Source organism: Brienomyrus brachyistius, chromosome 2 (genome assembly GCF_023856365.1).
Source record: "Brienomyrus brachyistius isolate T26 chromosome 2, BBRACH_0.4, whole genome shotgun sequence".
NCBI classification, from domain to species: Eukaryota; Metazoa; Chordata; class Actinopteri; order Osteoglossiformes; family Mormyridae; genus Brienomyrus; species Brienomyrus brachyistius.
The window spans coordinates 16,737,566-16,764,841 of NC_064534.1; the positions used below are offsets into that span (position 1 = coordinate 16,737,566).

General features: G+C 41.5%; 1 protein-coding gene across 3 annotated transcripts in view; it reads left to right on the forward strand.

Moving 5' to 3' along the window:
• LOC125727218 (ADP-ribosylation factor-like protein 15) overlaps positions 1-27,073 on the forward strand; it is a 75,840-nt gene extending 48,767 nt beyond the window's left edge. The window contains exon 5 of one of the 3 annotated variants that reach the window (XM_049003993.1): positions 26,428-27,073. In XM_049003993.1, the coding sequence (XP_048859950.1) occupies positions 26,428-26,580 (153 nt within the window). In that variant the 3' untranslated portion in view covers positions 26,581-27,073. Of the gene's footprint in view, positions 1-24,732; positions 24,809-26,427 lie in introns of those variants that run through there. The other 2 variants (XM_049003997.1, XM_049003994.1) reach the window with 2 other exon arrangements.
• Positions 27,074-27,276: the final 203 nt, after the last annotated feature.

Below are 27,276 nucleotides of genomic sequence, written 5' to 3' on the forward strand. Positions count from 1 at the left end.
TCTAACTGAGCCCTCATTGCTCATCAGTGCTTTGCTTCACAAACAAGCCCATAATCCACATTTGGCAGCACCCAGATGCCATAATGCTGCTCGTAGTGGTCCCCCAAACTACAGCAGAAATGCTGATTCACGTCCCTTCAATTAGGCCAAAGAACGAGGTGCCAGAACAAGTCAGAGACACGCAGCCCCTGTCACCCACTGGGCTGTAAATGTCACCTGTGATGTCTTGTTACACGGGGCACGGAGCGGGGAAGCAGCACCGGAGTCAGGGAAATCGGGTGAGCACGGGGTTTAATTCGGGAAACATGAGAACGACGTTAGTGACCAGATTGGGGAAACATACTCTAACGCGGGCTTAAATATACAGGACTAATGAAACACAACTAGAAACAACGGATAACACAGGGATTCCACACGAGGTTGTGATGGGGGCGTGGCACACAGGAAGATCGGCACGAGCGGACACGTGAGGCCTTTTTCAGTAACGTTCTTGTGGCACTATTCAGAACTTCCATCTCTGTCTGAGCGACATCTGGAAGGTATGAATGTTTGCTGAAATTTATTTAGTTTTAACTGAAATCACTTTAAGCGCACGTGTCATTTGTGCACTTGTGTGGTCTCGAATTAGAGCTTCGGCAACACAAATGTGCACTTGTCGTTTTTATACACAGTATGTAATTGTTGCCTTTCTTCAAACTTCTGCTCAGGTATGTCTGTTAATCAGCGATTTCCATGCAAAACCGGCCAGAACCAATCTGCGGTCAAAGGCACACGGTGGCAATGCTGAGCTGGACATCCGCGTTTTAAGTTACTGGTGTCCCTGAACATGAATGTAGGTCTCTCCAGAAAGCATGTTTTATGACAAAGCTCAAGTCTTGCCAGCTGGTCGCTTACACGTACAGGTCAAGCACTTCGGCAGCCGGGACGCTCCTCCGCTGGGAGGCCTCCTAAAAGTCTAGACTATCCCAGCATAAATCGCACTTTCACAATGCAGTCATAAAAATCACTGCAGTCACTAAGGATTCATGGGAGTGATAACAAGCAATACAATTTCTAGAACCAAAATAGAATTTAAAAAATAAAAAAATACTCATAAAATATGATAAAAAGCAAGTTGTAATTACTGAACGTCTTCCTTTGCATTGTAACTATCACTGTATTAACTATTTTGATATTTAAATGCTTTAAAATTTTTGTACTGCCATTGCCTTGCTTCTATGATGACAGGTATGAACCTGGCTGTCTGTTTATGAATTGTGCACATTCTCTCTGCGTCTTTATAAATGTCTGGTGTCTTCCCGTGAAAATCATTATGCATACCCAAACTTATTCGTTGACTTCTGTGCTTTGCTGCATAATTTGCCTTAGTAGTTGGAGAAAGCAGATAGATAAATGGGTGTTTTTTTTCTTTATAAACGTTTTCATCATAAGTCAGAAGAATAAACATTTTTTATAAAGTTTAACAGGATGCAAGTTATTAAGATTTGAGAAGAGACCATGGCAAATAGACACCTTGGACGGCATACAGCCGTGGTTGGCCCTCCTTCATGCATTTAATACTCTGGGGTTTGCCCTTGTTAGTACAGGCATGGGGTCAGCAAAGTTAAAGTTCTGGAAAAACCTGCATTAGAAGTTTGCAAACTACAGGAACCACTATGTGTTTGGATGAGGATGGAATAGATTAATCTAAAATAGTTTTAACTAGACCATAATTTTAACTAGAGCATTTGGAACACAAATCCAAAGAAATTAGATTGCAAAACATGGAATTTGCATTTCTCTAACTTAACATACGACCAATTCTCCAACAATCACTGCAAGAAAAACCAAAAATGACACATTCAAGCATAAATACTGATATTGTCAAGGATAACAATGACATACATGTTTGGCATGTTTGGTACATAGTTCATGAATGCCTGGAATGTGGACTGAACATTAGATACCCTAAAAGGTGTATTTGCAATGTCCCATGGTTGTTTAGAAGACAGTCTCTGTCCCATGTACCCATGGAATTTAATGCACTTAGAAGATCATGATAGAAGATCTTCAGTGGCAGATGTAGGATGACAAGACCCTCTGGGGAGACAATGGCATTAATGGAAACTGGTATCAGTTTTACTGTGTCGTCATTAAGGCCACAATATTCTATTGAACTCTGTAGGCCTCACGCAGTCAGGGAGACCAAACAGAGTCCTTTGTCTTTGTTGCCTAGCTTCTTTTTGAGCTCAGTAGATAGTTTGTTAATATGTGATAATTAACACCCGCACATTGCTGCCACTGTCTGCCGCAATAATTGAAAATCTACGACATGTATTATAGTAGTAAAATGAGCTGAGCCCAGTCTAAACCAAGAAGAACCCACATTCTAACTTGGAAAAACTCCCCAAAATGACAAATGCATATCCCAAACACCAATGGCCGATGCCAGTGCTTTCTAATCCGGTCACTGGGGACCCACAGACAGTCCATGTGGATTGTCAGGGAGGGAGCAAAAATATGGGCCGACTGTAGGCTCCCAAGAATCGGATTGGGAAACACTGGTCTAGGCCAAGGCATGACATGTAGAATTCCTTTTTCCTATCTGTAGCATAATCATAGGCCGTTCAATAAGGCATTAAGGAACTCTGTAGGAGAGACTGTTGACAGAAATGTGGATGCCTATCTTACTATCACAGATTCATGCATACCTCCACCATTCTAGCAAGATCTGTGGTCACAATAAGCTCTATCCCTTCAGCTGCCACTGAAGTAGCGTGTTCACATGCCGCAGCTGATCGTGTAGCAGTGGATCATCATTTCTTGTGCGGACGTGGTTCTCCACAGATGACTCATAGAACTCAGCTGAGGCTTAGTCTTCTGTCAGAAGTCACTATAAAAAAAGACTATTATGAAGCTCAGAATCCAAGATGAGGCAAACACACACATGTACTGAAGTGCCAGGTCTTCTGCCTATCAGTCTTTTCTTCTTTGACAAGTTACCCGTGGAGGATCAGGATGGCCAGCTGAAGCCTCTGGCCACAGGGAACACAGACTAGGTGGCTAGGAAGGACTCGAGCGAGGAGGAGATCATGAACTATGGCAGGGTCAGGCAAACCCCATACAAAATCCAAGATAAGTTAATTCATAAAACCAGATATCTGTCGACAAGTGTAAACCAGAAGAAGTCCAAACGGAACTGAAAAACTGAGATACTGGAAAGAGAAGAAGAAAAAAAAAAGAACAGGAAGACAGATTGAGAAACCAGACCACCAAGACTGTGAAGTTACATGTGACCAAACCCAAGACTGAGCAAAAAAGAATGAACCAGAGGGGGCTTCAATAGAGTGATTGATTGATTGACTGCAGGTGTGACTCAGCATTGAGTGAAACCATCTGGAAGTGAATCCTGCCTGCAGAAGGTAACTTGTGTAGCAGAATCTAGGCTGGATGTGACAATTTGAACAAACATCTCAATCTGCTATAAAGATACAAGAGCATCTTCCTTGTTAACTGGATACTTTTATTTATAAATACTAACATATCTTCCAGTCTTGTTTGGTCCATTTATAAGTTAAGCCTGGAGCATCAACTGAGATCTGAACCTTTTATTGTAACACATATGCTACCTACTATCATGCTCTTTGTTATATGACATTTAATTTATACTTTCAGTTTATATACTATTATCTTATTGATTCAGGTCTCTTGTCATTTGGATGGAAACCGTGTACTATATAGCATGGGTGGCAAACGTCCTCCACATTACATTGCTTGTCAGATTTACGCTGGGTGGGATAGTGACGCAGAGATGGGAGGCAGGAAGCGCGACTTAATTGGTGACAGGAATTGGGTGTCTGACACACTGTGAGTAGGAACAAGAACGCTGGTGTTAGAAGAGGGAAATCAGAGGGGCGTTTTGGCCTGAAAAACACTGTGTCCCAAATCAGGTTGGGCTTCTGGGTCTGGGTACATTTTTTCTTTGCCGGACACCACGGCTCGATATTATGCAACGATTAGCAATACGACACAGTTGAATGAATGTTCCTGTCATCTGATTTTAGTAGTGGGACATTGCAAGATATATTTTTCTGTTTATTTTTTGATCCCTTTGTAAATATAAATGAATATATGTATATAGGCTATGTGTTTAATGTCAGTGTTCTGTTGAAGCGTCACGTGTCACTTATGATGAAATGGTGTGAAGCAGTGGCTCCTAACCCTAAATGAACAACCAAATAGCCTGGTGGTCTCCCTGCTCCGCTGGACCCATATCAGTACAATCAGTACAATCAGTACTTATATGGTGAGTGGGAGAATGGTCAAAAGGCACATTTTCTCTATATAAGAAAGCAATCGAAATGCATTCTTTAATTTTGAAGCTGCTTTTTATCTTTGATGTCGGTTTCGTAATCGCAACATTTCAACAAACTATTTACTGAAGTTAATGGTATTTCTTAAAACGTGTGATTATTATTTCATACTCTGGTACATTTTATTGCACAGGTTTTTTGTTTCCCCCCTTTCTGTTTTTCTTTAGTACAGATTCCGAAAACCTCTGACCTAATAATTCTTCCATAAGATGCTTGCGGGCCACTTCATCCCCCGCTTTTCATACACTGCTCATCAGCTCCCTGCGCAGCGGCAGCCCTCCTGATGACATCGGTAGGGGCTCGGGGTGCATCCTCTGTCTGCTATGTCACTTTGTGTGTGTATAACTCACTGCGAGGAAACTCAGGCCTGTCTGTCGGCCCATGATCTAACGTGCCGCTACGAGACGAGTGCGTCCAGATGAGAAGAGCAGGCAGGGTGCTCATGGCTTGGGATCTGCACAAATGGGACGTACGTAACAGCTATACATCAGGCATGGAGCCATACAGTAAAGTAATGGGCTTAACTCCATCGAAATGTTTTTTGTTGCTGATCAGGCGCATAACCAGGTAGACAAAATGAATCCCTTTAAAATTTGCTTCAGCCCCCACAGTGAGCAAAATCTACCAAGGGCGACCTTTTCGTTGGGTCACCAACGAACCCCCCATCCCCATCCTTACCCTTACCGCGGAAATTGATTTCTACTATACATTAAAATATAACAAAAAGGCGCAATCAAGATATTTTGTTGTGTGACTGCATACTTACGTTTACATTCAGTTTTGACTGAAAACATTAACATCTGAGAAACCTGCACAGAGATGAATGAGGCAATGTATGTACAAGGTCACTGATGTGCCCTGCAGAACTGCACCCATCCTCGGCGTGATCACAGGCTCCGGTGAACCCTGCTGGGATGGACGTGTTACAGAAAGTGCAGGCAGGGTGCACGCGTAGGGTCTTTCACATTTCTGCTCCCAGGACCCACTAAAACAGATGGTTTGCTGATCTCTGGCCACTATCTGAGATTGATAGCTGTGGTAAATGCACCGTTAATGCTTCATTTGACACCTGGGACTGTTCAGCTAGGGAACGTTCCCAAAGTTAAGATCAGTAACAATGATAAGTGTGCATGGAAGGGACCATATAGGTACCTACTGACGACAACATCATTTAATAAGAGACCAACACTGACCTGGACACGAAAGAACAATGTCATCATACCATTCATGTATTTACTCCTTAATCTGTTTTATAACTTTTAGAAAAGTGAAAACAGCATGAATGAGTCACCACTCCATTGTCATGGACTGATAATATCCCTCTTTATTTGTCAGGGAGTCTTGCAGTAGTGATTAACAATGTGTAAAAACTGTCATTACGCGTGGCTGCAACTTTTGACGCTGTGAAACGTCAACTAGACATCCATCGCTGTGCTTTTGAGTGAGAAAAATGTCAGGGAAGTGTTTTGTATCAGAAGAGTGAGTCAAATACATTATAACGATTAGTTTAGAGCTTATTTTAGATATTTGACATTTAATGGTTTAAATGCTGGTAGACCGATATTTGCCATTATTTTGCCAATATTTTTAAGTTTAAGTTACATTGAGTTTGTGAATGTGCCACACAGAGTTTTGTCTGTTGTCCAGTCAATACAATGAAGTTTGAGGCTAATCAAATTAAGCCAAATCCCTGTTACTTCTTACATCTCATGCAGAAATGCCCATTTTGCCTGAGATGTATATCCCCTCATGTCAGAAATCTGAAAAATAATAGGTGCAATTATTCTTACATTTCTACATCTTGATTTTTTCACCAGTATTAAGGTGATATGTAGAATTGACCAATATAAATGAGCAGTCACATAATATTACAGAGGGCTTTAAAAACTGAAAATGAAATGAATTCCACAAGGCCTATGTATGGTACATGCAATGGTGTACTTACATTCTATATAAATTTTTTTCCGCTATATCACCTTTGAGGGCTATATGGAAATTTCCCTAAAAAATAACATTTTAAAGTATTTATTGTATCTCCAAAGAATAGTTAATCTTTTCATTCTGGAGCATATTTTCTAATTTTTCTCAGGTAAGCTGTGAAGACAAGATAAATGTTTAGTAATATATTAAACAGTGCAACAGCTTCGGAGAGAGCACTGCTGCTTCATACTGTGTGTGTGTGTGTGTGTGTGTGCCTGTGTGTATGTGTGTGTGCGTGAGAGCGTTAAATTCACTCAATCTTTTAGTGTTTGTGTGGGTTTCTTCAAGTGCTCTGGTTTCCTACTATACTGCTGAGACCTGCAGCTGTTCAGTAGAATTAATGACTTTGAGTGACCCTTGTGAGAGCCCTGTGATGGACTGGTGTCCCTTTACAGGGTATTCTGCTTTACTCCATATATGCACATGCACTACTCACAAACATACTACTGCACAGTGATGCATTTGAATGAGTTGGGAGTTTTCATTGTATAAACACGCAGCTTTGCAATAGATGCTATGGTTCTTCTGTTTTGTGGATCCTGGTCTGTGTTTATACAGTCACCCCTTCACATCTGCTTAGGTTTGGGGCCAGAAGATCACTGCAAATGTGAAAAATCGTGGCTAATGCTTGGACCCATTATTAAAAATGCAAAATTAGCCTCGGTGAAGAGTTTAAAAGTCGCTGCAAGCTCTAAGAATAATCCCATTTAATTGTTCTTAGCCAACTTGTGAATAACTAAAACCGTGAATGTCAAATTCGTGAATCTGGAGTGGCGACTGTATATAAATAACTCATGGGCATCACGGTGCTGTGTTGTATTAGCAGTGGACATCCTGGCTGCCTTCTTAAACTCATGTCATTAGCCAGCTTTGTCAACACAGCAATCAGCTTCCAAACTTTAGATGCAACATAACCCTAAAAGAAGTTTTTTTTTTTTGCTGATTTTCATACAAATGTTAAAATAAAAAGTTCCCCATCTACTAGGAGATGTACGACTCCCTCTGAACACCGCCGTCAGGCTACTGTTCCCTCCGCCGCCAACGTGCTCATTTACTCCCCTTGTTTTCAAACCAAGGTGGCATACAGCCTCAGAAAGGAGCTGTCTTCATCTTCAAAAACAGCCTCATAGAAACTGGGCAAGGGGTTGAGGCATTCTTTGGCAAGCAGAGAGCATTAAAGGGTAAGTAATCTGTTCTGTCTGGCACATTACCCCTGAATGAGGCCTCTGGGAGTCTGGGAGCTCATGTAGGATGCACTCTGGCCCCGGGACACAAAGAGCCGACACGGTCAGTCACTCTCACACTTGAACGACCCGCTCCTTCCCCACCTTTCATTTCATGTGTTTTTCGACAAATGAGCGCACTCAGTTCACAAAGAGCCCTTGAACCTACTGACTCGCGCTTTGGGCCAGTAAAAGAGAACAGACTTAGGAGCGTCGCGTCTGGGCGTTGTGAGCGTGGAGGATATGTTACCTTTGTTTCTTATGCAAGTAGGAAAGAATATGCTATTTTTACTTAAACATCGCTTTGAGACCCCACAGTGCTGCGAAATACGGGATGGCGGCTCAGTGTTCAGTCAGCGCCGTTGTTTTCCCCATGTGCGAGTTAAAAAGCGTCTGCTTGGTAATGAAGACAGCATGATCTTGCTCCCAGCCAATGTTTTTAATGAACTTCTGTGGGGTCCCCTTTTATTTCCTTTATTATTGATGTGGCTGCCTTGTCAAACTTCTTCCAGGTTAACATACAAGAATTATTAAGCAACTGAAGCTGCATTTTTGTCCTGTCATTAAGCACAGAAATGCCAATTTAAGGGTGACAAGAGCAAGTGACGAGTGAAGCTCTTTCACTCCCTGCTGTTGTTCTTGTAATTTTAATTATAAATCTAGCTTAAGCTAACAGGAAGCACATCCATCCATGCTAAACTTGTCCAATGCCCTTTCAAACAGCTCCACAATGTGTACAGAAGGGTTTCACACTCTTCATTTTCAGCTTTTTACCTTGAATCACCCACTTAATGTGTTTTTAGCAGGTGGCCTGGTGCTTTTTTTCTTGCCGTGTCAGACCAAAACAGAGCATCGCCCCTTGTCACTAACCCCTACAGTTCCTGTTCCTCTCAGGGTAAACAGGCAGAATGACGCTCCATTTCATCTACATGCCCTCTGTGTTTGCTGTTCTACCGTGGTGCATTGAGGTCCCTTGATGGATAGGATGTGTGTGCCAGAGGCTTGGTTTGGAGCTTTGGAAATAAAATGGGCATCTTCTCAACAAAAAAGCCTTGATGGCAAAAAAGAGGAAATGTATGAAGAAGTCGAGGCACGTATCTGACTGGTACCCCATCTATGGTGTACCCGAACCTTGTGCTTTTGCTGTCTGGGATATACTCCAGACACCTCCGACAACCTTGACCCAGAAAAGTGGACATAGAGGATGGATGGATGGACACTGTCCATAAATTACATACCCAGTAATTAACTTGTATTTATTTTTTTTTCCTATATGAGAATTCTGCTGTGTGTTTTGTAATTAGCAGATGTCACTTTTGTAAAATGACACCTCCTTAATGACAGTGAACTCCAACTCCTGCTCTGGGACCTTCCCACTACTGTGTTTGACAAAAATGTCCCAGCACTAGATCCTCACCTACTTACACTACTTACATACCTGCTACACACCTGCTATGTACGTTCTCCCATCTAAGGCTCATGCATATCTTATGTCTGGTGATGATCTCTGTGCTCTAAAGGAGAACATTGCAGTGACTTTCAAGCTACAGTGACTACTCATAAATATCTCTATGTTCTGTGCAGACTAACTGGGGTTTAAATCATAAGGATGGGATTAAATGCCCTGTAATTAAAGTAAGTGGGCACTCACTTAAATAATGTCCAGCTTTGTTGTCGTCCCTTTCAAGGAAATCTTACTCAGTTGCTTTCAGACCCAGATGTTTTTGAGGTCTAAACACAGGGCTTTTGGGAGATTTGAAAAAGATAATGTAATTTGTGAGAGGTCTTCTTTAAGTCAGAGATCTGGTTTTCCGATTCCAGCTGGAGGATATTCCGGTCTCCATGACAATGAGTATCATACTCACATTATTCTTCATCCTTAAGTAAGAGTGTGTTATGTAAAGGAATATTCTGGAAGTGCTGTTAGAATCATTATAATAACTGCACAGCTGTTTTCAAATGGTTCTGTTCCATAGTCCATCTTTTTTTTATTCCTTAGTTAGATCTCCATCATCAGTTTACTGTCGGTTGGAGATTCTCATGTCTAATGCAATGATCCTATATGATGACAGAAGTAGCTCTATGTTATATCAGGGTCGGGATTGATCCAGGTTTTGTGGAAACCGTCATGTTGTAGTGGCTGGCAATAAAGGTGCTGGAAGCTGATTTCAGTTAGGAAATTAGGGACCTGTACTCGAGTTCTGGGTCATGGGTTTGAATCCAGTGCACATATGGACACTGAAGCAGGGCCCCACCTGCTCTGCGGGTGCTGCATGCCCACTGATGCCAAACATTCCTCGCTTGTATGTCAGTTTGGACAAAGATGTCTGCAAAAAAATGTATATAAACGTTTGACATCATTTGATGCAACATTTTAGCGTTTATCACAGTCGGCTGGAAGATAACAGATTTAAGCATGTTGTAATTGCAGGAGAGTGAGTGCTTATTGTATGTATTCATATGAGATACCCTGCCATGGACTTTCACTGATTTATTCCAATACACTTGGCCTCTTGTCAGATTGTCCCTTCTGGGTTTACTGCAGGGTCCCATGGGGACAAGCCAGCAGTGGTCTGTACACAGAGCCTGGCCATAACGTTATATAAAACACAAGTGATTGCTTAAATTCTACTATGTGCCAAAGAAATGACCAGTGTGCACACAAGCCAAAAGTCTTGGATGGATGGATGGATGGATGGATGGAAAGTGCCCATAAATGATATACCTGATAATTAACTTGTATATTCTTATTCTCTTGTAATTCTGCTGTGTGTGCTGTAATTAGCAGATGTCATTTTTTGTAAGACGTTACCTCCGTAATGACAGCAGGACCATCCCACGATTGTGATAGCAGAGAAATGTCTCTGCACATGGAAGAACGTAAGCGGCAGCACATGAGGGCAATGGCATCTGCTGAAGGTCATCAGTCATGTGATCTAACTCCATCCACCCCACTGTGACGCTTTCTGGCTCGTGATTGATGTTCACTTAACGTCTGTCCCATGGCCTTGTCACATATATCATGGAGGAATTTAACTTGACGGCCCTGAACAAATTATATGTTATAAAAGAGGTATGAATATGAGACGTTTGTTGGTCTCTGTTGATTTTGTCATTCGTGTCTGTTGAAAGCGGTGGCATCAAAATCAGAGAATTGAGAATATAGAGAATATAAAAAAATGTCTCTTGGATTTTATAAATATGATTAGCCTTTATCTGAATATGTTATCCATGAATGTTTGGTTAAATAAGCGTGTTTTTTCCACATTTGGAAACATTGCAAGATGCCCATTTTAAATCCTGCAGCAAAAGTATCTGTAAGGTCATCAGTGCTCTGCTTTTTAGTTGAGAGTCTTAGAGTCCCATAGGTCTTTTTTTATGGATAATTAATGGTACAAATTTAAATAACACACATATAAGAGAAGCCCAGTGCTGGAATTTGCAGAAAATGTGAAAAAAGCAATAAAATAAAACACAAAAAAATGACGCGGTGGGCTCTTTATAATATGATTAATACATCACACACTTAACATAATAAAAGTTGCAATGGAATGAGAGTAGATCTCTTGAAGGTAAAAGTACCGATTATGTGGCAGGAAAAATTCCAGGATCATTAACTCTATGAAGAATGGCTCATTTGCTCAATATAATACGGTAAAAATAGTTTAAACCTCGTTTGTATTTTTATATGCATTGATGATCATGGGATACATTCTGGTAGGAACAATCTTCCTAAGATGCCCCTGTGAAAGTTAAAATTGTCATTTTCTAAAGAGATCACAGATCGTTGTATAGTTTCCACAAAACTATGGTAAAGATAGCAAATACATTCTCATTTACCTGGCACATGGATGTCTTCTCAAATCCTCTCCTCTCTCCGATTCCTGCTGTCCAGGGCTGACACAGAGGTGTAGGCAGCAGTTGGTATTAGCATGAGTGTAAACTAGATGACAGACAAACTGCCACAGACTGCTCTAATATTATTCACTCAGCACACAATGTTGTCGTCTTCAAAGTATCACCAAACAAAAAATAAAATCGGACGAGCAGGGGCAAGAACCAGACGGTGCCTCTGTCGCATGCTAGGAAATTAGGTGTCTGTCTGCTTCTGTGTTGGGGTAAAACTGAGACTGTCATCATGATTTATGCAAATCAGAATGCAGCAAAACGCTCACAGTCAGCTTTAATGTAAACATCCTTGCTGTTTTGTGCTCTGTAAATGTGATGAGAAAAGGAGACAATAATTAAAGGTGCACATGGAAGGAAAGATGTACGAAGATGGACGAAATTTGAATCTGATCGATGAAAACTGAGCTAAAACTGACAAGCCTGTGCTTTGTGGGAGTAGGGTGGGAGTAGGGTGTGTTTACATTTGTTGCTGCATTAGCAATACGTCTGTCAGTGCCTGCAGAGTGTGGCCTGTCTGCGTGTTTCTTACTATGGCATCGGCGATCACTTGTAGCTGCAGTGCCTTGGTTTGCGCTTCTTTGAAGTTTTTTCCGTTGTCTTTAATTAATGGAGGTGGTGTTATTCATTGTGAGGTCTAAGTTGACATGGGCTGTAATTTTTATAGCTCTCATTAATAGTATTATTTTCACAACTTGTATACAATTTACATGGACACCTCTATGAAAAAAAAACACTTGCCATTTTATTTAATGGTTCTTCTAAATCTACAAACTCATCTTCAAGTAATAACCAGAAGCATCCATCCATCCATCCATGCATCCATCCCTCCTTCAACCTCATATCTCACAAAGGGTTGCTGATTTGATTAGTAAACCATTATTAGCCTCAGTGGAATCTGTTTTTTGTTATTAGCTATAAATATATCCAGACTAAAGAGGATTTCCCAAAAGGAGTCACATATCAGGCACCACTAAGCACCTCTTGATAAATTGCACAATTTTGACCATCACACCACCTTTTTCTGTGCACTGAATCAGGCAGATATAGTAAAGATTAGTAAATCTTGTCACTATTATTGATATTTTTATTGATGTCATAGTTCTGTTCGTGAATTAAACCTTCTGAAATCACTACTCACTGAGTTTTATGACTCTTTGGAAATGATTTTTGGACATTCGTTTACAGAACACCCAAAAAGGAGTGATCCCTGGCGGAACCACCTAAAGACATGAAATGGAGCAGAGCTGATATAAAGCATTGTTGTAGACCTACATTACTTATCTGGTGAATATTCTTCTATGTATGCTGTAAACTTCATGATTCATTACCATCACCAAGTTTGGCAGAACAGTCACTGTTTTTCAAAATGCAAACTCAGTGAGAATGCCTTAACGCCAATTTGGTCTATATATTTTCATTTTTGGAAAGAAAGATGTTCGGTTGCCCCTCCAGATGCGCAAATCTGACACTGATAGTTTTGGTTATTCGTGACAATTTAAAAATTTTGGATGACAGATGTGACAAAAATGTACAAACAATACTGAAAATAATTTGGACAAAAATCATATAATAAGTCCTTGCAGTAACTTTTAATCTTTTCTGTGCCATTAATTTTGCATTTTTAATAGGGCTGGGAATCTATATTAATCGTGAAGTTTTTTTGATTAATCGCAATTTTACAACAGTAAATTCTGACCAAAAAGTCTGATTGGAACCCCGAACAGTCCACATTTTTGCTTCCTCTCAGCTCCCAGTGCTCCTATACCAGGTATTTGGTGATCCTGATTGGCTGGGAGCTGGGAGGGAGCAAAAACGTGGAGGAAACACTGACTAAATACCCTATATAGCATAAGATTGCAAGGTTTTAATGTATGAGACTTCAATAAAATAAAACAAATATTGCAAATTGTGATTTTTTTATCATATTTATGCCTAGGTAACAAAATAAATCAGCTTCCCCATGAGATACTAAGTGGATGTGTTGATTTTAGCTCTGAATTTTGGGATTCTGTGCAAGGACACGACGTAAACTCTCACATTGTTCACAACCAGGAAAGAATGTTATAGGTCTCTATGAAAATCTAAGCTCAAAATAATGGACCCAGGTATTATTTGTGAATTTTCACATTTGCTGGGATCTTCTGCTCCCACCCCACGCAGATATGAAGGGGTGACTGTATGAGTTATTTACACCATATTTTTGTGAATAATCAATTATGGTTTTGAAGGAGCTTGACCCCATTTGAAACATAAAGCTCTGGAAAAAATTAGGAGACCCAAAGCACAATTTTTTGTTTTACTGATTTCTCAATTTATGGGTATACACCTGTAAAAATCTTTTATTTTTTTGCAAACTGCAGCCTGGTTCTTCTCTATTTCTCATTAATGAAGGGCTTCTTCCTTACTTTATGGGACTTCAGTCCTGCTTCTAGAAGCCTGATACAAACTATCCTAGCAGTGCACTTCACACCCGCACTTAATGTTTCCCATTCCTTTTGAAGGTCACTTCAAAAGGTCACCTTCGATTCATGAAAAATTGTCGGATAAATTGACAGTCATTTTTGGCATTAGAATGTCGCTTCCGCCCTTTATCTAGCTGGTTTCTGGTCGTTCCCAGTGTCTCCTGCTTCACATTGTTTTGTGTGCTGCTGTCTTACAAACTTTGAGCCTTGAAGCAGCTCAATGTAACCTACTGTCAGCTGAACCAGGATTAAATCAGGATTTAAAAAGGCACATTGAAAAACATATATATAGTCTCTTTGTCATGCCCGGCTCGTACGATCCTCGTGTGTGCCACGCCCCCCTGATTATCCTCGTGTGTGCCACGCCCCCCTGATTATCCTCGTGTGTGCCACGCCCCCCTGATTATCCTCATGTGTGCCACGCCCCCCTGATTATCCTCGTGTGTGCCACGCCCCCCTGATTATCCTCGTGTGTGCCACGCCCCCCTGATTATCCTCGTGTGTGCCACGCCCCCCTGATTATCCTCGTGTGTGCCACGCCCCCCTGATTATCCACGTGTGCTTCCCTGATTGTATCCAGCTGTACCCTGTTGTCTTGTCTATTTCAGTCCCTGACTTGCCTCAGTTCATTGTCTGTCATTGATGTTAGTAGATGTCCGTGCTAGCTGTTCTGTCCCGTGCCTTGAATAAACCCCTAGTTTGCCCAGTATTCCGCCTGTCTGCCTGCTTTCTGCCCGTCTGCCTGCCCGAGCGATTCCCCGCTCCCCTGCCATCGCGGCGATCGTAACACTCTTAATATGGTCTCTTAATTTTTTCCAGAACTGTATCAGGAATCATTAGAAGAAAAGATAAGTATCAGGAGATTGATTGGTGACATAAAATGTTTGATTGTAAACTATATACAACTTGCAAATTAATTATTACTATTGTCATGTTTGAGTTAAGGCCAACTGAACTATTTAAAAGATTTATTTCATTGTAAGAATTTCACGACAATTTAAATCAGGTTTGATGCTTGTCATACACATGCTGCCTCCCCCCGAACCTGTTGAAATCAGATTTATTTTATGTTGAAGACTTTTTATCCTCCGGGCGTCTTCATGGTCCCTGCTTTTCTTGTTCATGTTCGTTGTATTAATTTTCAAGCTAATTTTGCAGTAAACACTCATTGTTATGTGTAAAGATCTAAGCATTTTTTAAATAAACACCATTACATTTAAACATATTTTAGGCACAGAAGAGTAAAAATGCTGGTTATAATGTATGACGAGATGCAGAGGGGGTGCAGAGGTGGTGCAGAGGTGCGCTTTAAGTCACAGAGCAGTTCCCAGTCTCCACCTCCTCATCCATGACATCTTGAGGAATGCACCTCCAAATTGGCAATGGACGTCAGGCATAAACTTTCCAGGAGGACGTGCAGATGATTCGGAAGTAGACAGATCACGGATGCTCTTTGTCAGCTCAACATGCTGTGAATGACCAAGCCTTTCTGCGCATGGGGTGGCAGCGAACAGCCACTCACTTCCACCCGGCATCTCACACAAAAAGGCCCCCGAAGTTTTATCAGATGTCTAGCACGTCGTGCATGTCATTGTCAACTGTGACACCCTTGGACCTTTGTGACTCACAGTGGTGCTGCGAACATGGAGCACGACTCTGCAGCCGCCCTGGGAGGTCAGCGTGGCCCATCTGGAGTGGGGGGGGAATGATGTCACCCAAGCGGGATGCTGTGACTGTGCAGCTTCAGCATCATTTAGGGCAGCATGAGTGAAACACACTGCACTCTACTGAACCTGAACCATAAGTAACTGGCACTCATTGTTACAGTCAGTTTCTTTAAGATTAATGCAATAAAATCTGCAGTAACAGTCCCATTTCCTCTATTTTCACTTATTCATAACACATACCTGTTTCTGATATTCAGACAAATTTAGTGTAACACAAAAGATAACCTGGGTAAAATGAATACATAGCTTTTAATGATCATGTAGATTATTGAAAGAAAGAAACAGCTCCAGCACCTTATATCATGAATGTGACAATGCAATCGCCCCCCTTAGTCAGTCAATCAACTAATGAACCTAATCTAAATGATAAAGGGTTAAATTACACTATACACACCCAGAAGACTTGGAAAAAGTAAGTTACTGAAGTATCACTTGGGACAGGATTACAAACATTTTCTAAAACTGGGACTCCAGCAAACCAGAGAAAGAACCTTCATCTGCAAAAGGGGAAAAGGTGGTAAATGTGCCAAAGAGCGGCTGGGCTAGAAAATGATTCCAAGAGTGCTTGGAGGACTCATCTGGGAAGTTACAGAAGAACCGACAGAAGAAGGCGACAACCACTGCTAGACAAGAGGAATCTAAAGACTCCTTTTACATATGCAAAGACAAAGTCAAAAGTGGAACATGGACATGGGCCCCTTTACATCTGCCGTAAAGCTAGCACAGCTTTCTACAATGAGAACATCATGCCCACAGTCAGACATGGTGGCGGTAGTGTGAGGGTGTGGAGATGTTTTACTGCTTAAAGGCCTGGGTGACTCGCCATAACTGAGGGACACATGAAGTCCGCTGCCTACCAGAAAATACTGAAGGAGAATGTCCTGTCATTGGTCTATGATCTAAAGCTCAGCTGGGTTATGAAGCAGGATAATCCAAAGCATGAGAGAAGGTCCACCTCTGAATGGCTGAATAAAAGGAAACACTAAGGTTTGTGGAGTAGCCTAGTCAAAATCCTGACTTGAACCATATTGAGATGTGGTGGAATGCAGAACTAATGCAGCCCAATGATTGACATAACTCTGTACCAGTGGTTCTGGCACTGCAAGGACACTCATATGTGTGCCATCATAATATACAGAAATAAATAGTTCATAAGTTTCAAACTGCACATCAAGCGAATATGGACTGTAATATGGTGATACCCGGCAGTCTAGTTGCATCCAGTTCGTAAGTTATCTCCCTTTTTCGCCACACCCACACTTCCCCACAGAGCTCTCATCCAGACTGCCTCTATTGTTCTCGGTGATCACATTCATTGCAGTGCTATTGCAGTATCTGTTATAGAGAGAGAGAGTTAAGGAGCATGTGCTGATTACAGTGCATTGCCGCACCCATCACTTGACAAACCACCTCAGGGGTGAGAACCTGAGTGCAGCCATGTGGCTGGTGATACCTCAGCACCACACTAGTCTGAATGGAACAGTGTGAGGTTTTTTCTTGTGGTTGAACTGCAAATCCTGCCAACAGCCCTCATGTTATTCCCTGTAAGCTGGAGGACTTGCTTATAGAGCTGGATGTAGATTAACATCCTACCCAGAATGAAGCAATTGCAGGTTAAGGGCCTTGTTCATAAAAAATATGATTTTCTTTGCTTTGTCATCCCTTGTTACATCATATTTTTTATTGCTCTATTGTCTCTTGGGAATTTATTCTAAAACATCAAAATCCCTTTCATTAAAAAGTACTGTATTTATTTTCATTACAAAGTACTGTATAATAATATACTTCACTATTACTGTGTTTAATGTTAATAATGTCTTACTGTGCATAATTTATTAATTAAACTTTAAACTTTACCATATGTATGTACACAAAAATTATCTTATATATGGAATATATGCATACATGTATATATGTACATATATATACACACACTAACATCATATAAATATTCTACATTAATCTCTTCAAAAATGGTTGTAAGATGAATGGATGGGTATTAACCTTGTAATGTTATAAGTTCCTACAACTGGAGGAGATTAAAGATTTTTTAAAAATTAAAGATGTTCATGAGAAGGAAAACATCAGAAGCCTTGAGTTTTAATCACGACTCCCGGGGGCAATGCGGGGGGGTACATCTGCGCGCCTCAGATCACGCTCAGATGGACTCTTTGATTTATAGGAAATGCCATGTGCAGAAATGAGGTCTGCAGCCAGCCAGCGGGTCACCTGTCAGTGCTGGGGCAGTGAGTGGGGGGGGCAGGTAGGGGAGGAGGGGGTGGTGGGGGGACACTGACGTAGGTAGCAGGGAAATGGCCTCACCAAAGGCCTTAGCAAGTAAGAAGGGACCCAGAGGAGGTACTCATGCAATGGGTTGCTGGAAGCGAGGGCGGGCGGCCTGCCAGCACACCCATTCGAGTCATCGGGACCAGATGTTAGCTGTCAGGGAGCTCGCAGCCCTTAATAAATTGGGCTACTGTAAATCTGTAACCGGGCCAAGTGAGCTCAGCGAAGCCTCTTACCTCCCTGGTTGTAAATGTCTGGGGGTCAATGTCGGCCCAGCGGTTACGGCCCCACAATTGACCGTGCTCAGCCTAGCAAAAGGAGCCCGGGGGCCCCCCCCGGCCCAGTGGCAGCTCCTCCAGCGGCCCCCGGCAACGCCCCCGCGGGACCTGCTGTCCCGTAAGCTGTCACTGTGCTTGGCAACCCACTTGGCGGCGACTCCTGATCCCTCACAGGACAGTGACACCGAGACACTGGAGCAGACGTAGACCCTGCATATAAATTCACTGCATGTGGTTTTCATTTTCCTCCCCTTCTTGGAGCAAAGTTGCCAGAGTAGATGTGGCATGCGAAAGCATGATTAGGTCATCATTCTGGACTTGTTTGTTTGTGACATGGGATTTACTAATTTATTGCAATAACAGTTTATTTAGCTAGTGTGCAAAGAATCTAAGATCAGATTCATCCAAGTTTTTGTATTTCATTTATGAACCTAGCAGAGACACGTTCTCATGGCGCTTATCAATTTGGGGAAAAAAAACTGCAAAAATGAAAAGTTAATTAACCTTCTAGTTGTCCAGAACTCGTATCTATGAGGGCCTACGTATTTGTTGTATGCATACATATATATGTCGTCATGGTCTATTTCAGCTGCAGGGATGCTGGTCTGAAGCAGTGTTTCTTTATGCCCTCCAAACACCAGCCTCCCAGGCTGACAGTGACCTCCCATTGGTCAGCTGTCTTTAGGAAAAATGTCTATATCACTTTGGAAGTGAAAGATGCCCTTTGGGATGCCCTCTGAAAGTCTAGGACGGTAAATCTAGACCAATTGCTGTAACAGTTCTTAACGTGGCATGATTCAGTGTAATAAAATTTCTATGAGCATTACTCTCTTTATAAGATTTTATAATGACACCCATAAAGATACTAGATTACTGCATATCTACTTACTTGTCCTGCATATCCAAAGTAAACTGTATTGCAGTGCTGGCCGTTTATTTTCCAGCTTCTCATCTCATAGAGGCATTTCGGTTTGATTTGTATAGATATTCCACAGAGTAGGATTTATGCATGCAGCGGACTGTCTTTTTAAATCTATATATACCATATTAGCCATATTCCTCCTGTTAACTGGAAATTGTTGTCCTGTCAGCTGCAGTCTATTCCCTTTTAGAATCTGTAAAAGAATCTGTGTTTTTCTGTTATGATATTAATATCATTACTGTTCAAAATGTATTAATCTCCCATCAAACAGTCGCCTTAACCTACATTTTAAAAACCCTGTATACCAGTCGTGCAGAAGACACTCTAGTTGCTCAGCAGTGGTAAAAGTAGATTGTGAGTTCTGTAGCAATGGCTGTGTGAGGTGATGTGGCTTCGGTCAGTGCCCAGAGATTGGGATACAGGCTCAAGTCTCATCACAAGTTTCCCTGTTGGGGGAAATCCTGACAGTACGCCTCAGAAGGAATTGTGGCTTTTCCTCATGTCATCCCCTGTCAGGATGCTGGCCTGGAATAGATTTCTCTGACAGAATTACTACAGATGCACCATGATTTGGTAAACTCACATCATGCGTCCAACAGAAATTTTGACTGTATGCTGTGAAATGAAATTAACGCACTAGTTTTGATAAAGGTCACCTGAGTTCCCCATAAGCCCCTTCTACTGTGGACACTTCTGCAATCTCAGTTACATCTATTATTTGTGTTATAAAGAGTAAAAGTAGAGTCTGGATAATGGCTAAATGTCACTTGGAACTTTTCAGCCAGTGGAGCGTCTTGGTTCTTTGGTGGTCAGTAGGTGGCTCAGTGGGTTAGAATACTGTGTGTGTGTTCAGAAGGTTGGGGGTTCGAATCCCGGTGTTGGCAGAGTGATGTCAGTAAGTCCATCTATTATTTGTGTTATAAAGAGCAAGAGTAGAGTCTAGATAATAGCTAAATGTCACTTGGGAGCATCTCTTTGGGGGCTGGTATGTGGCTCAGTGGGATAGAATGCTGTATGTGTGTTCAGAAGGTTGGTGGTTTGAATCCCAGTGTCAGCAGAGTGATGTCAGTGAGTCCTCCAGGCAGCACCTTAGGAGAGAGTTTGATATGAGGGAATGGGACATAATTTAGATACAAATTTAAATCCTGGGGGGGTATATATCGCATCACCCCCCGTATCCTATGCCTCTGGCTCTAGGTGCTGGACCATGCACTCTTAAACAAAATGCAACTTTAAAAGCATCTGCTAAATGAAATGTCCCTGTAGGAAACATATTTTAAAATACCCACTGATCTTCAACAAAGGGGTTACGTGTGTGAAGATCAACAGGGGCTTTTGTATTGGTGTGAGCTCTGCATGTGGAGTAATGAAGCTGTGCAGCCAGACAGACACATGCTATAGTGCCGTGAATGTGAAGGCAAGCGGATCCCTGGCAGGGAAGCTGCGCTATGGCTCTCTTCAATCTTTTCAGCATATTATCCAGCCACTAGAGCTCCCAATGCATATTTCACAGGTAATCAAACTTTTGGAAAAAGCCTCCACCCTATTCTGTCATTCCTGCAGTGAACTGGCTGATAAATGGGTGGCTTAATTATTGAGCACTTGAATTATGTTGTTAACCTTTTTTAACGGCACCGTTTAGTTGTGTTAGTATGTCTTCATAGCTAAGCTCTTATTACTGAATACTGGTAATGAGGGAGCTAATTGCAATGGCAAATGAGGGCAAGCATCATAGAGTTAAAAGTAACATCTGGAATACCAGATTCTTTAGTCTGTAGGACAAGATGGGTGCTTTCAAGGTAATGTTTAGAGTGTCCGGCAGTGTAAGTATAATTGGTGGAAAATAACATCTGCGACAGCCCACAAAAACCTTCCAGAATAAATGTCTATGAAAAGTCTCAGGAGTATTTAGACTCGACAAAGACTCCACATCAGAGGAGGGTACTGGCCGTAAGCGAGAGACTGGGGCCGCTTGACCCGACCCGAGGAGCCGCCGAGGAGGAAAGTCTAGGGCAAGATGAAAGGTCCAGGCAGCCCTAGAGGGATACCGACAGGAAAGGCACAAAAGCAGAAGCCAGAAGGCTCTTTCTTGGCCACCCTGCGCACATCACGCCACACAGAGGACTGATGGAGTGAGACAGTGTGTCCTCCTTTCAGGGCTCTCGCAATATCACAGGGCTTCTTTTGTGTAACTTATTTTTTAAAACTTTATATTCAGTATTTTATTCAAAGTCCTTTTTGGAGGAAAAAAACATGAAATGCTATCAAATTAGATGTCACAAACTACGTGGACCTTGACTTCTGGTTTAAAGTTAACAGTGAGTTTAAAAGGAAAACACGATAATGTGACAGGCAGTTGTGTTTTCATCCACTGTTTATGCCTGTTCTGATAAAAGCAGAGTATCAGGGATAGCTGTAATACTCCCTATCCATATGTATTTGCAGTGTTGATGATGTAGGTCAAGGATTATTGTCAGCCTTGATCTCAAACTCAGTGCCATACAAACGCTCACAGGGCTTGTCCACCATGGCCCACCTGAGAGCTAAGAACTCCACCTTATGTGTTGGACATAAGAACATTAGAAATTTACAAACGAGAGGAGGCCATTCAGCACATCAAGCTTGTTTGGGGAGAACTTACGCTCGTAACTAATAGCTCAGAGTTGTTAAAATCTTATCTAGCTCTGATTTAAAGGAACCCAGGGTTTTAGGTTGCGCTACACTAACAGGAAGACTATTCCATACTCTAACATACTCTAACTGTGTAAAGAAGTATTTTCTCAAATTCAGTTTAAAACGTTCTCTCGATAATTTCCGCCTATGACCACGCGTTCTAGTATTTAAACTAATATTAAAGTAACCATTTGCAGCATCCAAACCTGTTAGAATCTTATATACCTGGATCATGGGACATGGGATGACCCCCGGACAATTGCACCCTAAAAGGGGGAATCCCCTGCTTATGAAGGAAACTGCACAGAGTGCTTCTGGGTCCTCTAGGTAGGAGACCCAAATTAGGACTGTCGGGGTGGGAGTTGCCTCAGCTTCCAATCTGGTTTTATGCCATCTCACATCCTGATTCAATCACCAATTGAATTTTTTTTTAAGTGTTGTCCTGTACAGTAACAATGCAGATGTCTCTTCTCCCTCCATTGACAGCAAAATATTCCCTCATTATTGATGGCTACAGTGGAACTTGGCTTCTATGTCAGAGGTAGGCTGTCCTCCACAACGACTGAATGTCTGACTGACTGACTTCACATCTCTACACCAACCAGCCTGTTTGTCATGAGCCAGACGATCCGACGATAATTTAATTTTACACCCGTTCTTCAAGTTCGCTGTGTCTTACTTACGTACATCTTTAGCCTGATCTTGTCAATATCCTCCCTGGAAAAGCAAACCTTTTAACAGCAATTGATGAATAAGATGGTGAAGCCAGCATACATAGCTGGACAGCTTCCACGGAATTGGTGAAGCAGGTCACTGCCGGTCTTGGTGGTGCTATACACATTGTTCAAAGCAGCCAACAGAGGGGGACAGTTCGGATCCAGAAAGAAAAAATCCAGACCAATATTTTGTTTCAGCCAGCCAGTTTAGTATAGAGTCACATTTACAGAGTACTCAACTGGTTGGTTGAAACAAAATCTTGGTCTGGATTTTTACTTTCTGGACCTGAACTCTGGCAGCCAGGTAGCAGACAGGTTAGCAGAAGGATTAGAGTCTCTCAGAAACCAGACCGCATCTGCTGTGGCACGCTGCTGATTCATATGCCCCGAACACTTCCACTTGTCAATTGTATGGGTGATTTGGTCCATCAAAGCCTCCCTCATCGGACTGTTCATTTCTGTTAAAGCTCTTGGTCCAGTGTGGGTAACATTAATCTTGAGGGAAATGACCATGTGCTGCTTTGCTACCTACCAAGCTTATGCCTCAACCCGAATGTGACCGTTGAAGAACCAGGGTTGCCTAACCTTCTGCAGGCCTCTGAGTGGATCACTGACACTTGTCAATCACGTTTCACTTTTGCGTTGTGGTGCCCAGTATCCCATAATATCTTACAACCAAATATTCTCATGCTATCATTAGTACTATAATTCTTTTGTGCATTACTGGGCAGATCCACTTTTAATACAGTTGCTCAATGACATCTGACTGCATGATTCAACTTAAAGACATTTTAAGTGATTTTGAAAAAATGAGAGCAAATCTTTATATAGGTCTATCATGTATGGTATGAAATACTCTACCAGTCAAAAGTTTTTGCACGCCACAGGTGTTTGACTCTTTCCCATTTATTTCATAAATTGCAGATTTTTTTTCCCTTGTTAAGCATTGGAGAGTTGAGTGAACAACCATAAATGAAAATACAAGTCAAATAAAACAAGTTTCCTTTATAACATGGAAATAGTATATAACATGTCTGACATCCTATTAACTGGTTGTGTGGTGATGGCAGAGTCAAACTCTAGGCTGTCCTTTAAGTTTAAATGCACTAGAAAACTGTTTCATCCCAAGAAACAGAGCAATATGTAATGTTGCTGCTAGAAAGAATTCTTCAAATATCTCTTCTGTTATAACTGCTAGGGGAGGTTACACTGATGAATGAAAGATATGGTATTTTCTTGCTAATAAAGGTACTCAAATGGTGAACATACTGTAGATTTATTTGTTAGGGAAGAATATTGAGTATATTATTAGTAAATGTTAAGTGAGTAACATGCAAGTAAAGAACATCACAGTATGTGCGAACACTATTCATTGGTAGCGTATATCCTGTTGACCTGCCTGATCAGGAAATGTTCTCTTCAAGCTACAGAGTGCAGTAGTACTGTTAGCCAAAAGCAGTGTGCTGGACACAGCCGTCCCTGCATATCCAGTGGGAGCGTCCTTTAGATTTAAGATGAATGGCAATTCAAGGACTCCAAGATTTCCTGGTAGTAACAAAGCTATGAATTAAAGCGTAATTCTGAAATTATTGTCTCATCAGTGTATATTTCTGGAACATGAGGTGTTTGAGACATATTTGTGAGTGAAACATTTCCAAGTTAGAGTCACATGTCAAAGTATTCCCCTTGAGTTTACATCTTCATTTCCACCTCTCTCTCTCTCTCTCTCTCTCTCTCTCTCCTTCCCTCCCTCCCTTTGCTGACTGGCCTTACCTTGCAGCTAACACTAAGAAGTTAGGCCTCTCTCTCCCTCCCTTTGCTACATACCTTTCATGGACATAATTGGCTTCCTCAGCTGAACGGGTCCAGGTACTGGATTCAGATGACCCAGACTGAGTGACCTAGCAGTCATCCACAAAGCCATCTGGCAGCATCCTGTGGGGTTCACATGTTCTAATGACAAATGAGGCCATTAAGCAACATAAACGTGCTTAAACGTTAATCCCAGAGAAACTCCTCGCTTGGCTTTTTTGCAAAAATTTTTAGTGTTAAAGATATGAAGAAAAATCTAATTCTGGAAAACAATATGCTGGATTGTTTTATATAATTAATGCTGCAAATGTAAGAAGTAAAAATATCACACAGTAATATGTGTGGCAGCATGTCTTGACTTCTACTTGCGCTTTTGTCATCTGTATTCTTAGCCAGAAAACATGGAGAGTCAGAGGAGCTCCGAGCACATGGAGGTTCTGTAGCGGCTTTTGAGGGCTGCCAGTGCAGACCCAGAACCCTCCAGAAGAGGGCCCCTGATGGGAAGACGGTGTTCAAGACTGGCCAGACACTCTTCTGGCCAACTACATAGCCATCCATAGATGGCATTCCTTAATATCATTTGTATGCTGATAATAAGTAAAGTTTCAGAATGAAAAACAAGTCATGTTCAGTGTTTCACTCATTGTCTCAAGTTTAGATGATATTAAATTATTTCTATTTAAAAAAGAGATCTTACTGCTGTTCTGAAAATGTAAAAGTAATCTTCCAAACACCATAAATGATTACTATATTGGTATACTATTCGTAATCAGATTGATGATGGCATTTCAAACTTTTTCGGTTTCGTTCTGTAAAGGGATGGATTTGGAAAACTGACTTTTATAACTGAATCTGAATCAGTAAAATCAATGTAAGTGAGTATCAACATACCCAGCTCACCTCTGTTCACGATTCGCGTCGATCGCCTGCCCACTGTGTAATTTATTTTTAGATGCATTAAGATTTTAGTAGGTCTGCTCACAGAAACTAGACGTTACTCAGACAATTAGAAAATCGAAAATTGATTAGGCTGCTGCCTGATAAAATGGTGGTAGGGTCTCACAACGTGTCTGCTTTGAATGCATGTGCATGTATGTTGCACGCTGCCTGATAGCTGCTACTGCTGTCTGGCCTCCGTTCCCCATGTCCATCTGCATCCGCGGCTTCTTCTCCCTCCAATGGACTGTGGCTGAGTGTGAGGAACACCTTCCACCTGCATAACTAGCATCAGGAATGTTCCAGTCTCCTCCCGCAATCAGAAGCGTGTTTCATTACAGAAAGGTGGCATTTACACTGCGCAGGGACGCAGTATTCATGCAACCACATGTTTTCAGGGCTACGTAGGATGCGACGGCTTCAATATTATTTACTTTCTGGTAGCTATACTGATGTACTGTAATTTCCTTAGTTTAATTAAACATGTTTCAACCATTAATACAGTCATAGATCATATTTACTAAGTAAATATATGGCCATTATTAATAAATTTATATAGCTTAACTTTTTTGTTTAAATTCTTAGAATTACTTTAGAATTATATTTAGAATTATAGTAATTCTATGTTTATAGTAAATTTATGGAACCTAAACGCGGATCTTATTTTGAAAATAGCTCGGTTGGTTTAATTGCTTTAATTGTTTTAAGTACACAAGCCTGTTCTGAAACAATTTTTTCCCCCTGACCATTAACCCATCTGTGGTGAAACAGATGGTTTTCTTCTGTTCTTGCTGTAACAACATGCCAAAAACTGTAAAACAGATGAGCTGCTGAACATTAAACTGACATACGGTCATTGCTTTTCTGTATCGTGCTGTCATTAATGGCGCCCAGAGAGGAGTGTTTGCATTAAGTATCCCGTTCTTATTGCTAAAAGTTTATATATTTTTCTCAGTTATTTGGCTGTAGTGACGAAGCTCTGCTTGCTGTGTAGGATGTTATTTTCATCCCCGGAAACCTCATGGAGTCTCAGCCACACTGGGACTATTGCAGCAGAAAACTGACCGAACACCTTGGTCTTCTCTGTCACAAAACATGTAAAATGCCAAGAGGGAAAACCTAATTATTCTTTGTATTTCCTTCTTTTTTAGATAAAGAGATATTTTGAACTGGAACCGCTTGCGAGGGGGAAAAGGTGGATTCTTCGGGGCAGCTCATTGGACAATATGGAGGCCGTGAAGGAAAGCTTCAATCAGCTGATCGACCTGCTGGAGGAGATAAAGATGGAGCCTAGGAGGATATGAAAGAACTTTCAGGAGACATCAAACTAAAACACTCCTGGAAATGTATTGGGTGGAATCTGTTGCCTTTGAAGAGACTTTTTAAAGTCGCACCTAATCACAGGTTTAAATAAAACCAGAAAGCCAGACATCAACTGTAGATGGAAATGATCAGTTATCCTCATCAGATATTCTCAGGCTTTCCTGAATTTTCCAAAACACACAATTTAAAAATACACTTACCTCATATGTATATTTCTCAACTGTATGTTGAGAATGTTGTGTAAGCAATACAGTTTGTCACTGACATACTGAATTTACTTACATATTGAAATTACAATGGGTAACTGGAATGCGGGTTTATCCTAAATGATTTATAATGAATGATGTAATTGTTTCCGGCGATGGGCTGGCCCCCCCATCCTGGGTTGTTCCCTGCCTCGTGCCCATTGCTTCCGGGATAGGCTCCGGACCCCCCGCGGGGATTAGCAGTTTGGACAATGGATGGATGGATGGATGGATGAATCACGGGATAACCGTACCCACAGGACTTGTATGAATTGTTTATAAATAGATGACCGTTCTCCAGACATATTGTATTTTCCCTTAAATATCTAGCCATTTACGATTTCCTCAACTAGAAGCCCACACTGTAGCTGTAGGGTGACTAATGCACAGTGGTTTGTCAGTGTTTTCACAAACTTTACGTGGCGTGTATAA